General features: G+C 43.6%; 1 protein-coding gene across 1 annotated transcript in view; it reads right to left on the reverse strand.

The window, feature by feature from the left end:
- Nucleotides 1-1,426: 1,426 nt before the first annotated feature.
- Nucleotides 1,427-14,948, reverse strand: part of FRMPD4 (FERM and PDZ domain containing 4) — a 91,027-nt gene continuing 77,505 nt past the window's right edge. Inside the window, exons 12-15 of the mRNA XM_077145398.1 lie at nucleotides 13,223-13,361; nucleotides 6,891-7,955; nucleotides 5,256-6,515; nucleotides 1,427-3,619 (exon numbers count right to left, since the gene is read on the reverse strand). Of these exons, the coding sequence (XP_077001513.1) occupies nucleotides 2,295-3,619; nucleotides 5,256-6,515; nucleotides 6,891-7,955; nucleotides 13,223-13,361 (3,789 nt within the window). The 3' untranslated portion in view covers nucleotides 1,427-2,294. The remainder of the gene's footprint in view (nucleotides 3,620-5,255; nucleotides 6,516-6,890; nucleotides 7,956-13,222; nucleotides 13,362-14,948) is intronic.

Consider the following 14,948-nt stretch of genomic DNA (forward strand, 5'->3'; position numbering starts at 1 on the left):
GAAACGGACTGGGGCGTTGTTGTAAATGCACTCTACACGTAGAGTCAGGGTACAATATATGCACATACCCCAGACACCCCCCACAGATTTTCTTGGACCATATATTTAACACAGTCATGATGATGATGATGATGATGATAATTTCTAACATCAATTGAGTACTTACTCTCTGCCAGGTATTGTGCTAAGAGTTTACAAATGCAATTTCACTTAAAACTCATGATGAAACTCGTGGGATAGCTCTTGTTATGGATTTCATTTTACTATGAGGAAATCGACACTTAGGAAAAAAGCTAATTAATTTTTCTAAGATGAAAGGGCGAGAATATGGCAGAGTCAGTGTTTAAATTAAGCTGTTTTGACCCTGAAACCCACATCCTTAACTATTAAACCATATGGCCCCCAGAAGGAACTAATGATAGTGCCCAAGCTATAAGATTGTTGAGATGATTAAATGAGATAATGTGTTTAGCACAATGTCTAACAGAGAGCACACACCCTGTTAATTTGTTAGCATTTTAGTACACAGAATATTTATCAAGATTTTCCACAGTAAACACCACTATTTCTCAATATCAAAACACCAATATTCATAATTAAAATTGTAATGAAATGTTTTATTTGATTAAATATGATTTATAACACATCTAAACCACATTTGTTTGCTGCCCTCTAGAAACATGTGCAGCTTTTGTTGTTGAGTTCCTGTGGAACCACTGACAAAAGAGAGAAATCCAAAATGGGTTGTGTTATGCCTCCTGTCAGGTAGGCTACAAAAATGTCAACATTTGCATCTGGCATGTTGTCATGTTTTCAAGAGCTACCTACATAGATAGAAGTGTGTGTAGTTTGAGCACTAAATGACCCAGGAACTACATAGGCACATGTCACTTTTATTTTATGATGGTAGAGTCTGCATCCTTTTTGTTTTGACCCAAAGGTGTATTTTCAGAGTGATGACAGTTCTGAGAACTTTGTATTCCATCAATTTCACCTAAAAATGGTCAAATCTACCACTTTTGATTCTCCCCCCCCTCCCAGCATCCATATTTATCAGTCAGTCCAGGTCAGAACATTTAATAGATCCTTTATTATTTACTTAATCATGGCTTCTATTATAAGAGTAGCCATCTGTCCCTGACTTTCTCAAATATTCCAGATTGGACATTTTGTGCTGGAGTTAGGCTGGAAGTCCCTGTTTGGTTGGAAGTGTGGGTTGCCAGAGGTGATGTACGAAGTTCGATGCTCAGAGCTGTGGTGAAAAGTGATGTGCAGGTGCTGGCATGTGGTCTCCTTTATGCTGCTGGGTCTATCCTTTTGATACTTATGGTATCAAAGGAATGTTCCTTTTGTGATTTTGCAAATACTTTCTTCAAAGTTCTCTCACTGTACAGGGAATGCCACATTTCATGACTGAGTTGGGGGAGGCGGGGATGATGCCTTTGGGTCATGTTTTGATGTTTAATCAGAGCGGATCTCTCCTTTCATTAAATAATTTAATACTGGTAATAGTAGGGCTATTCATTTCACATTACCAGATCATCTATTACTGTATGTTTTACTCTGTCTTACCTAGGAACCTGCCCATTATTCCCTCTCTTCTCTTTGGGAAGTATTTTAATTCTAGAAACACTGTAAAGAACATTTGGGTTGACACAGTGGAATCCACTCCCCACCCCACCCCATTTCTAGCCCAAATGGAATAAGCCAAAGTTTAAATCAGGGATTATTTGGAAGAAAGCATCAGATAACCAAGCATTATGAGCAAAAAATTCATTTATTTTGTATATATTCCCTAGTAATCCATAATACCTTCTTGAATTTTAAATGTCTTTGCTATTTCCAATGCTTAAAAATCATAATTTTAAAACATAAGTACTGTTTTATATACAGGGTGATTTATTTTAACTTCTAAATATGAATGATATGGTCTCCAAGTATCTGCTTGGAAAGAAAGGGGAGAGGATTCATTGTTTTACTCTAACACAGTAGAATTTAAAATTTCACATCATATACCTGGAGTTCTGACTATATGAAAAATAGCCAGATGTCATCACTTTCTTGTATATTTCTTTTACGTGTGTGTGCGTGTATATATATATGTATAATATAAACAGAATATATCTGATTAGTACATTTCAACATTTCATCAGTGTCACTTCTATCTCCTATTTTATATAAAATAACAAAATATACAGAGAGAAGAAAGGAGACATCTGTTCATCGTACACATAAAGTAAATAAAAGTTCATGTATGGCTTTGCAAAGGTCGATTATGACGTGACTTTCATACTTTATTTATTTAAAAGCATCTTGAGAGAACGTGTTAGTGTGCTTACAATAGCGGCCATGGTGGTTGAATGTCGCGTCGAGAGTCCCACGTTAGGATCCCCGCTGGTCTTTCCAGTGGCTGCCTCGGCAGCTTTAAGGAGACAGATGTAGTTTATGACTACTTCATCAATCTTCACTACAATTTCCTGCCGCTGTGTTTCTGAGTTCACAACTTTGACTAATCTCATGCAAGCTTCTGTTAGGCAACAGAGCACTTGAAAGCTGGAAGTCATAGCTAGGAGCATCTCCTCTGGGCTTTTCTCAGCCATTGCCATTTTCCTGCAGGCACTTCCCAACTGTCTGGACTCGATGGATAACAGTTGCTTGTACTGAGAAAGCGTAAGGTCATACGCTTCAGGGTGCGGCTCTTCTCTCTTCCCCTTGGTTGCTCTGACGAGGCAGAGCAGCTCATTGGCATCATTTTGGGCTGCGAAGAACCCATCAGGCATTGCGTATGTGCTTTCCTTTAGGGCATTTATTCTCGCAATCCGGGCATCAAAGGCCAGGTTGCTGAAGTCCAAATCATCCGGGCCACTCAGGACTTCTGCCCAAGATTTCAGCACTGAACCTTTGGATAGCTCCCCTCCTTGCTTCTGAATCCCAACAGCCAGGGATGGGCAGGTTGGTTCTGACATGGCCTGAGTCATCCGTGGTTGATACAGGCAAGAGATGTGGCGGGTGGCCTCTCCCTCCTCTTCATCTTCATCACCATCTTCATCCTGCCCTCGGTTTAAGAAGCAGTAGCTGAAAGGTCCCCGGCACCTCCAATTGCTGCCCTCTAGCTTCCGCAAAGGTAATGTCCTGTACAGCTTCGAGTCTTTGTGAGCCACTGGAGACCTCTTGTGAACCTTTCCCACAGAGCTCAAGTGCATCGAGCTTTGGGAAAAACTTTTGGTGAGCTTCTTCCCCAGGGGCAGTTCTGCTCGCCTTTCTGAACTGGCTTCCTGTGCTTCTGTGATACCTGGACACTTTAAGCTGACTGCACCCTTGGTCCTCTCTTGGAAGGTCTCCAAAACTACAGATCCCAAGAGGACACTGCTGCTACGTCTCAGAGCCCTCTGGCTGGGGGGTGTCCCGAGGCTTCCCATTCTCTGATCCGGTGGTTGCCAGTTCACTGCCCTTCCATATGCCTGGTTTGCTTGGGAGAAATCATTAGGGTGTTGACTTGGAATTGGCACCTTTGATTCCGAGTGAATGTTTGATGGTAGCAGGATGGGGTCAGCTTCAGGATATTGAGACCAAGCTGAAGGCATGCCTCCTCGTCTCTCCTTCCCAGGCTCTGTTAAAGCTACACTAGGGGTAGTAGAAAAACAGAGAGAATCGTTAAGCATCTCCTGGGTGGCCACTTTCACTACATCTCTATGTGATTGCTGTCATCTCCCAGGGATGTATACTAGAAGGGCTGCCTTATGTCATGGCTACTCCACTTTCCAGAGACTGCCTCCTGAGCTCTTGGAGAAGATTTCCCTTTCAAGAAATGTCAAGAATTACTGGGATCTGTTATTCCTGCAACTACTGATTCATTTGGAATACCCTCAAAATCCCCAACATTTGGAGGAAGACAATGGAATATCATGAATTGCCTTTTTCCCTATATTTCCCTGTCAAAACAGAAATGTTAGAAAACACCCACACTGTTTAAAGAGTATTCAAACGTATTTTTCATTTCAAGGGATTATGTTAATTCTGGCATCAGTTACCTTCCTCAAAGATGTGGCCTAATTTAATTAATACCAATGAAATAAGCCAACCTTTTTTTAGGAAGTCACCTCGAGCTTGGCCTGGTACAACATTTGAAGTCAGGTAGTAGTGAGACACAGGGCAAGTCATGCAACTTTTCTCAGGAAAGTTGTCATGTGGAGAAAATCATCCCCATCTCAGAATTTTTGTGAGAAGCAAGGGATGACTGAGGTGAAAGCTCTTTGTAAACCACAATGATTGAACAGTGTGGTTTAACTAGGTTAGGGAGAAAGATGCTAGTAGGATGATGTGTTAAGTAACATTTACATACAGCCTTCCCAGAGCAGGCAGTCTCTAAGTGGCAAAGCCAGAAGCAGTTTTTCAAAAAGTAGATCATCTTAAAAGGTGACCTATGGAAATTGACCAATGTAAGAGCCCACTAACATCTATTGACCTTTAGGAAAAGGATGCTACAGATGACTGCGTTTGAAATATAAAAGCGTGAAAGAGCAACTGTCTTTGCTATCTGATAGCTGGCCAGCTGGATGGGTGAGAGGGCTGTATGCCCACTTCAGGGTGGAATGGCAAAGGTGGGCACAGAAGGTGGCTGTGTCTGTATTTTATTTTTTAGGAAATGAAACAGCTCATGACCTTCCCCCCAAACCTTCTGACACTGGGGTATGCCAGCTACTTTAGGATGTTCCTCTAGGATCATCTTAGAAAATAGCACAGGTAGGGAGGCATCTGGAAGGATCGCTAAAAGGAGGAGAGTGAGCTAAATGACCTCCCTGCCCTCCCTCCTATCTCCTTGATACCTGCTCCAGCATCTTTCCTTACCTCTCAATGCCAGAATGGCAAAATGAGAAGTTAGAAGTCTTGAGAAGGGAACTACACTGTTTTGTGACTCTAAGCAAAACTTTCTTATACCTAAAAATCATAATGGGTGCTGCTAAAAGCCTACATTCAGAATTTTGAGAGAAAAAACAAAAGTTGCCCAATCACATTCTGAAAGCAAGCACAGAGCAAGATTATAAATAGCAAGCGCCGTTTCCACCATTGTTCTAGACCTAGAAACATCCAAATTTATTCAATACTGGGGGATCAATGATTGCCATTGAACCTGGCCACAGTTCTATGGCTTTTTAAATTCTAACTCGGACTTATCTTCCAGACTGTATATTTTCAGGTTTGCGGTAAATTCAGTTCACATGTAAATCAAAGAGCTAAATCCATCATTGCTGTACCTGTGGTTTCCTTAATCTTGGGGAGCCGATGACATCCATCTCTCAAAGTGCCAGCCAAGGGCTCAGCATTAACGGCTGTGTGCAGACCAGGCACTGCCATCCGTGGGCACAGCCCTTCCGACTGTGGGTGCAGTTCCTTAAAAGTGGCTCCGTGGTTGGGCAGCCCAGCGGCTCTCTCCTCTGAAGTAATGTAACTCACACCTTTCCCAGGAGCCTCGGGCATCAGGTGCTTCCCGATGGAAGGGCAGAGCGGGGACTCCACGGGTGTGGCACAGGCACTGCCGCTGCTGCCCGTGCTGCAGCCCGCGTCCACTGAAGAGCCTTGAGAGCTCTGCAGAGAAAAATGGCCCTCACTTTGCAACGATGACATCCGCTTGGCCAAATGGTAGTCACAAAGCCGGGCCATATTCTCTTCAGCCTCGGGAAGCTTGGGAGGATGGTGGCGGTTGGACGGGTCAGTGTCCTCTGGGTTACTTATGTCTTTGGCAGAGGATACACAGTGATCCCCTTGGCCAAGTCCTACAACATCACTGGCGTCCCCATCAGGAGCCCCTTCTTCCTTCCCTTCGGCCTCCCTCGGCCCAAGGCCGGAAGCTCTTGGAAAGGTTTTCCCAGTTGTGGCTTCCAGCGTACTTTTTTCAAACCCCCCACCCTCGGTGGCCACAAACCATCTTTGGCTGTCTTTGCGAAAGGCAGTTCTCTCCAGGTTAAAAGTGCTTAGGTGTTGCGTGTCCCTTGAAGACACAGTGCCAAATTTGCCTTTGGCATCCTCCTCCGCCTCAGCTGTTTTGGTCCCCTGCTGTTTTTTCCCACTCGGGGGTGCTTTCCCCTCCCCATCAGCCAGCTTGCTTTTCCTTTTGCTGGTGCAGGAATATGCCACCGACCCCATGTGCAGTTTGCTGAAATAGTCAGTGACTGACTTGGTCTCCATAGTTTCGGGCTCCATCTCCATGGGGTCCGAGTGAAGTATCTGCTTGGAAGGCACAGCTTTGGGTGGCAGGTCGGCGGCTGGACGGGCAGCCAGGCCGTGGGAGGACTTTGGAGGCAAGGCCCCAGCGGGGCTCTTGGAAGTGGGGAACTCTGTGTGCTCTTCGGCAAGGGAGCGGTAGCCGTCGTGGGTGGCCAAGAACATGCGGGAGAGGTTTTCCGACTGCTTCTGGGCAGCGGCCAATTCAGAACTCTCAGTCATTTCGGAAGAGTTAGTTTCATTGCCCGAGTCTGACGAAGACTCGGGACTGTAAGCCCGCAGGATGGCTACACCTGCATGCCGCAAAAAACAAGAACCGATTAATGGGTGCATCCCAGGCACTGGGAGACAGGTAAGAAAATGGGACTTACTACTATATCTATATGGAAAAAAAAATACCAAAAAGTTCCCTTTTCAATAAGGACTCTGAGTTTATTGCACAGTTGTTCCGGAAACAGGCATGGGGGAAAAAATAAAACACCACACACATACAAATAACAACAAAGGAAACCTCATACACAAAAAAACCCATGACGGTAGTTTCAGCACATTTATGAAATGGGACATGCGTGACATGGAGAACAGGATGTAACAGGACTCCCAGGGCAACTGGCTTGAAAGGGTGAAATGATATGGTTAGTGAATGAACGTAACAATCGTGAAAGAACCTGAATTGTCACTGGTCTGCTGGTCTTCGGACACGGAGAGGGCGTCTAGAGCTGCCAGCATGGGGACGCTGGCCCCGTCCCGCACCGTCTCACGCTTGCCTTCAGCACCAGTGGGCACAGCGTCAATGAGGGACACGGGAACCTCGTCACTGCGCAGGCCACCGCCTGGTTCCTGGTCCTCGCGCAAGGAAGCTCCTTGGCTCGGAGAGTCCTCCTCATCCGAACTGTCTCGAAAACCAGGTGGGGGTGCGGCAATAGCCATGTTCAAGGAACGCAACAGGAAGTCATCCTCGTTCTCATCGCCTTCTGGGGGGGGCAGGGACGTGAGGTCAATGATGTCATCGCTCGACCCAGACAGGTTGAGGATGGCCGGCTGGCTCACCTCTCCCACCACCAGCTCCTCCTCGCAGCTCACCTCGTCTTCGTCCTCTGCATCGTCAGCGTTTTCCGAGTAGCAGATGTCATGCAGGAGGGGCTCCTCGATCCCTTGGGTGGCCTCAAAGCTCTTCACGTCGCCTATGTTGGCGTAAACGGAATTTGCCACGAACTGGATGCTGTCTGGGTCTGGCGTGAGCTCCAGGCTCTTCATGGCGTTGGCACCGCTCATGCACAGGTTTCTCTGCTTCTCCAGCATCTCCGGACTCTCGCTTAACAGTCTCCCGTAGCCGAGAGTTGGGGGACTAATACCGTCCTCCAAGGCGAGATCTCCAAAAATGAAGGACACTTTAGCTCCTCGTGGAGACTCCTGTGCTTTCTTTAAGGTTTCTGGTCCTGAGAGGGTCAGCAGAGGCCGCTGAGCTAGACTTCTGTAGTCTGCCTCACAGGGGGCTTCACCCGGCTGGGTCAGCTGCTGGTTAAGTTCGTCGGAATTATAGCTGTTGTCTATATACAAGTGCCGGTGGTCGTTGGGACACAAGGTACCATCTGTCATCTCAACTGTCTTCTGTTTTGAATCTATATATGTTATCTGGGCTTCTTGCTCCCCTTCGCCAATGAAGGTGGTCATTTGGGGGATACAGTTCCAGTCTGGGCCCAGGAGGTTAGGCTTTCCTTTGCTTTCTGTTCCTAAAGAGAAAGAACCATGCAAAGACAAGTTACTGTGCTGTTTGGGTTCTGGGGGAGCCTCATCTCTGTCTCCTAGTTCAGTGGCTTGTAGGACCACACATATGAACATGATTATTCAGCTTTCCAAATACGGTACCAGTCAGGTTAGGCTTCAGGTGTAAGGACTTCTTGGCCTTAGCAAAATCACTATTTTATAAGTGCCATGTGATAAAATTTAATACCTTCTGGGAGTAGGGAACTATAGCTTGATTCCATCCGACCCTTCGTTCTATTATTAAAAGACCTCATTTGAAAAAAATATGAAACTATTAAACTTTACCACTGAGGAAACCCCTGATACTGTCTCAAACCCCAGATACTGACTCCCAAGTCAATAGGCCAAGCCCTTGATCTTGAGGCTTGCTCTTGTGAAGCTTATTTTTATAGTGAAGAAGCTAAGCCTATGCCTAAGGGTTACTTCCAGAAAACCTCTTTGTTGCTCAGATGTGGCCCCTCTCTCTCTCTAAGCCCAACTCTGCAAGGAAAATCATTACCTTCCCCACTATGTGGGGACATGACCTCCAGAGGGGAAGTCTCCCTGACAATGTGAGACACGAATCCCAGGGTGGGATGGACAGTGCCTTCCTGACCAAAAGAGGGAAAAGAAAGGTAACAAAATAAGATATCGGTGGCTGAGAGAGTTAGAAAAATAGAGTCAAAAGGCTACTCTGGAGGTTACTTAGGCAAGCTTCAGCTAGATATTGCTGTTTACCATGGTTTGCCAAACTCCAACCAAAACCATTCCTGCCAACCCTAAAGAACACCTCAGGTTCTATCTGAGGTTCTACAAAAATTTCATGTACTATGATTACTTTCCATAAAGTTACAACCTCTAGATGGGCTCCTAGGCCAGATAAGTCCTGAAACCTGAGGGGCCAGCCTCTCTAAGGACATCAACTAGTTCCATTCTCCCATCCCATATTCTCGACAGCCCTTTCCAACATGAAAAAGTTAGAATGGGCATAGCACAAATAACCCTAAAGATTGGGAGAAGCTTTAAACAAGAAGGTGGAAGATAGGATATAACAAATGAGTATGACTACTGAATCATTATATTGATATTTCTTTTAGCTGCCAGTGTCTTGGAGCAGCTAGAAGGAACAGCCTAAAATTGTGAAACTGTAACCCAAACCAAACTCTGAAATCTGTTTGATAACTACTTGTTACAATATACTTTGAAATTTATTGTTTTTTTTCGTATAGATGTTATTTCACAAAAAATAAAACTTTTATGTCTATGGATGTGAATAGATACATAATGCTTTTAAAAATTCTTAAAGGCAATATTTCAATAGTTACTAGTTCATAAAATAGAAGGCCTTCTTCTTTGTACCACAAGATCTAACACTGTCTGCTTTGTGGAAGAAGATGTCGGACTTTTTCCTCATTGCGTAAAAAGAAGGTCAAGGTTCCCACACTTCAGCCAGATATTTTAGGAAAGTAAAATAAATTTGGGGATGATGTATGGGAACCTCCATCCTCAGCATTCTTATATTCTGGTGGATATTAATAGATTCATGTATAAATATCAGTATGTATGCCTGCATGCATAGAGTTATGTGCTTGTACATATTTATAAGCATCATAACATGGAGCATTCACACAGGTAATGTACTTCTCTATTTCTAAGCATAGCTAATAATTTGACTAGTTTCAAGTTTTGTTTGTATCAGAGGAACTCCTGAAGATTTGTTTGATGTGCCTCGTGAATGAAAACTGCAAAACCCTACTTTACAGATTCTGGTAAATCTGTAAAGATTTCAGGTCATTCTGCCAATATTGCTTTGTAGGTTCCAGAGGCAGCATTTTGAGAAAAAAGTAATCACTGTAGCAGCATTTAGGGTCACCCATTCTCCCATGTGTTCCCACAAAATGCCCCCCTGACCACAGTTTGGAGGATACTGACATCAGAGTTACAAGAACATACGAAAAAACACACAACAAAAATCCGTTTTAGCGAAGAGTAAACCTTGCTCTCAAATTACACAGTGGATTTAATACTGAACAGTATTCTGAGTCTTTTGACTAAATATATCTTTTTCCATGAACAGCAAGCAAAATATGTAATTTTGAAGACATTGTGTTATACACTGGTTATATTTGCATCTTATAATAAATATACTCAATAGGAGTTCAGCATTGTTTTTTTTTTTTAACAATGACAGACATTTAGATTATGATATATTGTTTGTGAGTGTGTTGGAAGTGTGGGTTGTTGGGGTAGGGCGAGTGGCTGAGCAAAGCTGTATCTATGACAGACCTCTGGGTTTAGACTAGGGGTTGGCCTTTTTTTTTTTTCTGCAAAGGGAGATGTAATTAAGATAAGGATCTCGAGGTGAGGTCATCTTAGATTACCTGGGTGGGCCTGTACTTCATTAAATGCCCTTATAAGAGAAGACAAAGGGGAATTTGAGACACAGAGAAGAGAAGGCCGTGTGAAGATGGAGGCAGAGATTGTAGTTACTCAGCCACAAGGAATGCTGACAGGCACCAAAAGCTTGGACAAGTCAAGGAAGGATTTTTGGAGAGAGGGCAGCTCTGCTGAGACCTTGATTTTGGACTGCCTGCCTTTAGAACTGTGAGAGAATAAATTTCTGATTTGCCACACAGTTTTGATAATTTGTTATAGCAGCCATAGGAAACTAATACAGTAGGCTGGTTGAGTCCCAAAAAAACTCTATTCACAAAAGTAGAATCTGGCCCACAAACCAGTTTGCACATTCCTACTTTAGATCAAGGAAACTGAACAGGTCAGCAGGCTACAAGCAAAGTGGTGGAAACTTACTCAGACCTTCCTAAAGCCTGGAGACACATAAATATGTGAGAACAGGGTTTTGAAAGTGCTTGAAGGTTAATTCTCAAGATAGAAACAAATGGAAGCTGACTGTTCCTTATTATGAGATCTTGACTAAAGCTATGATCAATTTGAGACAAGAAGAAAATGCATGATCAGTTTTAGCATCCAAGTGGAGGGATACAATGCTTCTCTCATTTGACTTCCTGGGATGATTTTGGAGACATGGAAGGATGTGGGCTGGGAGCTGGGATCTATAACCGGGCCCATTCTCCCACAGAGCAGGGTGGGAAGAGAGAGTGACTAGAGATGGCCTGCCCCAACCAGCCTTTATTTGCTATAACTGTTGGGTCTCAGGAGATCTTTGGGGAGTTCCTGAAGAGAGGCCAGTACTTTCAGTCAATAGCAGATGCTAAATCTCGCTCAGCTTAAGTCTATCAGCTTCTTTTTTGGAGCATTCCATCTCCCTCCCTTGTCACCCCTACCCCCTCTCCTGCCTGCCCTCCCTCCCTCCCTCCCTTCCCCTCTCCCCCCAGTGGAGAGAGGTATTTGGTACATGTGCCCTCACCCTCATTCTCAATGTAGAACTGAGAGAAATTTACTAAGAGGTCAAAATTCCATTCTTTCCCCATGGTTATAATACTTTCTAAAACTAAATTTTTGCCTCTTGAAGTTTCATCAAACATTACATTGTGGGTTATTATCAATTGGACAGAACAAAGGTCCCTTATTACTATAACCATTTTTAAAATGGCAGGCTTTATTTTTTTTTCACACATCTGTACAATTTTAAAAGCCTTTAGGGAGAAGATTTTATTTTCAAGATAAACACTATAATTTGAATACCAGCTAAAAACTGGTTTTCCAATGAGAAAAGATTATGTTAAATTGCTGAGCTGCTCTTTGGAATTTTAAAGGTCAGTGCTAAATTGTTTGAAATCTCTGAGCTCAATAGAGACATGGGGTCATAAAAATTCTGGCCCCTAAATCTAGTGCACACTCACTACCTCCCTTTTCCCCTTCCCTTTCTTGATTTTTTAGTCATTTGTTTCGCTGGGGTCTTTCTGTCTTCCTTTCCTTTCTGTGTTTCTACCACCATCATTCTTGATTCTTCCTACCACTGTTTTTTTTTCATTATTAATTGTCCATAATTAATGGGAGTGCTGTACATAGATGGTTTTCTAACCCGTACTTTGCAAGCTAGGTTTTTAATTCCAATTTTACAAATGAGGAAACCCAAGCTTAGAGTAATTAAAACATCACACACCATAAGATCCAAAGATAGTTAGTGTCAGGGACTGGATTAAAGCTTCAATATATATGACTTGAAAGTTCTCATATGCCTTGTCCAGCCCTCTTCTCACTCACTACCCTTTTTCCTATGACTGTAATCACATACACTTAACCAGCCATCATAATAAAGCTGTGTGTATGTGTATATTACAATGTATTTATGTAATAAAGGTTTGTTCCCTACTAAGTTTAAAAGTGAGGAACTTTCCTTCCCTTCTTTTTCCTTCCCTCCTTTTCTCTCAGAAACAAAGACAATGAGACTTGTTCTTAAGAATTTCCCTTTCTTTAAAAAAATCTATGGGGCCCCAATTATAATTTTTTCATGGATCAGTGGCTCTTGGGTTGAATAAAACTTCCCTCCTCTCTGTTGCTCATCAGCCACATATACTTAGTGCGTACTGCAGATAGAAGAAAATGCCCAAACACTAAAGGAAACAAAACAAAAACACTAAAACCAATTAGAATCCTCCCCCTCCCCAAATCAACTCTCAGTCAATGTTTATGGCCCTCTTTGTCCTTTCTTTGGGGGCAGTTCTGTCCTGTCGAGTGGCTGAAGCGAATTAGCTGTTGTCTTTCTTGAAGCTCCTGCTGCAAAGGCAAGATGGCTGCTGGGTTGGAGGCAGTCCTTTCTAGAGCCTGCCACCAACCGCCCCCTCCCCACAACCTCCTGTCCCATCCCGAGTGCTAGGTAATAGCCAAGTCCTGCTGCTGGCTGGAGCTCCAAGGCTCACAGCTGTCTAAGGCTGTGACACCATAAGGAGAGACCAGCCCTCAAATAGATGCTCACAGCTCCTATTTATTAGGCATTCCATCCTCAGGCCTCTGCATTCTGACCTCTTTAAGAGGGAGGCAATAAAAACTCAGCCATAAAGACTGATGCTTCCTTCCTTCGCAATAATAACCACCACCACTCTAAGCAGACATGTTCAGAGCGAAATGTAAAGTGTGACGGCAAGTCAGCATTTTCATTAAAAAAAAAAAATCAGGGTATTGGGAGAAGTATTTGAAAGCTTTTGTGTTAAATTTGGGCATTAGATATTTTTGTGATGCAATTTTAACTTTTCAAGAAGCATCTTTGTTATTGTTTTCAGGTGGGGTGTGGGAGAGTGGTCAGTGTTTCATTGGTTTAGGAAGAAAATACCTGTTTCCTGGGTTCCTGCATTTTTCTTGTTGGCCATGTTAAATATTGACCTCCTGGAGTCCACAAGTAGCCTATAGTATCCAGCTGTCAAGCAGGCCAAGTTCATGGCATCTGATGATTCCATCAGGAGCGTGATGGGCTACACAAAAGAGGATGCTTTGGTTAAAACCATCCATCCTTAATACTTCCCCCAAATGCAATGGCTACATTTATGCTTATTAAATATAAAGTAATTACAGGGCAAACACTGCAGATGAGGGCCCCAAATGGAGGCAAAAAGTCAGGCATAACACAGCCAACCTTACTGGAAAAACACTTAGTCTCCTAATTTTGTCTCCAAACATCTAGTCTCCAAAATTTTGAAAGCCTGGACATTTTGAATCTCTTGCAAGTCATACTGGAATTAAGCAAACATTGGTTTGTCCCCAAATAATTAACATTTAAAAGAAGTGACAGGTAAGGAGTCAGTTATCAGATGTGACTCCACAATCTGAAAATCACTGGAAGATGAGGTTTGGGGTTCACAGTGAGAATTAGTGTTGAAGGGAAGTAAAAATCAAGTGGAAATTGTTGCTATGACTAAATGAAAGTGTCAAAGTGGTCCAAGAAGAAGATGCTTCTAAAATAAGTTGTAAATTCACAGGAGGGTAAAACAGAGATGGAAATTGAGAAAAGGCCTTACTAAAACTTTTCTGGAGGCATTGAAATCACTATATAATTGGATATGGGTCTTGGGCATATGGGGAAGTAAGTGTTTGCTGGAAGCAATTAGGAAGGATGGAGTGGCTGGTGTGCTGTTGCTGAAAAAAAGTGAATGTGAGAAATAAGAGAAAAAAAAAAAAGGGGTGCGGGGGCATGGCGAGATGAGACTACAGGCCTCTTGCTTTCTTTCCAAGGGGTAAGAACACTGGCCAGGTTTGATCCCCCCATCTGGTGGAACGTGACTTTCCATCGGAAGTCCCTGTACTGCTTGTCGACCGGCCTTTTCCTTCCTCAGTGGCCAACCCTCTCCAATGCCACACGCACAGTGGTGGTGCCACCCCAAGGTCTATACATCTCAGCAGGAAATCATCAATCAGGTCTCACCATCTTTCTGTTTGGGACAGATTATCCCTGTTATCAGGGCTGTAATGACTGGATCCAACCCACCCTTTCTTCTGCCCTTTTCCCACAATGGGGCTATTGCTTTAAGCACCTTGAACCTGAATTAGGGGAGGTGCGCCAAGCCTATTCCCCCACTGTCAGTTTGCTCTGAAGTCAACTGGAGGCCCCATTGGATTCAACCCATGAAATGCTATCGACTACTGTCAACATTTCTGAGTGTCATTCTCTCTCGTCCCTGATCATCTCATCCCACTGCAGAGCCTGCTGGTGCTTTCTGATTTGCTTTCTAGAAAATCATTCCAGTAGTTTTTGCTAATCTTCATCCACAATTCTCACTCCCCTGTGGTGGGCGTGGGATGATCCCTCCCTGTCTTTTCTCAGAGCAGCCCTCCTGACCAATGCCTTTTTTCTGTAGATGCATTAGCCTACATTAACATAGCAAAAATCCAATGACTCATCTATTGTTAGTAGGGAAAAAAAGGGAACCTGATCATCTCCAGTCAAGTTCTGCTTTGGGAGGAGAGTTTTGACCTTTGTGGACAATCTCAGATACTTGTTTTCAGTAGAGCGCCCATGACATTTGTATCACTAAGGGCCAGCTGTTCAGTCAGTACCAATTGCT

The sequence above is a fragment of the Tamandua tetradactyla genome, chromosome X (assembly GCF_023851605.1).
Source record: "Tamandua tetradactyla isolate mTamTet1 chromosome X, mTamTet1.pri, whole genome shotgun sequence".
Classification (NCBI taxonomy): domain Eukaryota; kingdom Metazoa; phylum Chordata; class Mammalia; order Pilosa; family Myrmecophagidae; genus Tamandua; species Tamandua tetradactyla.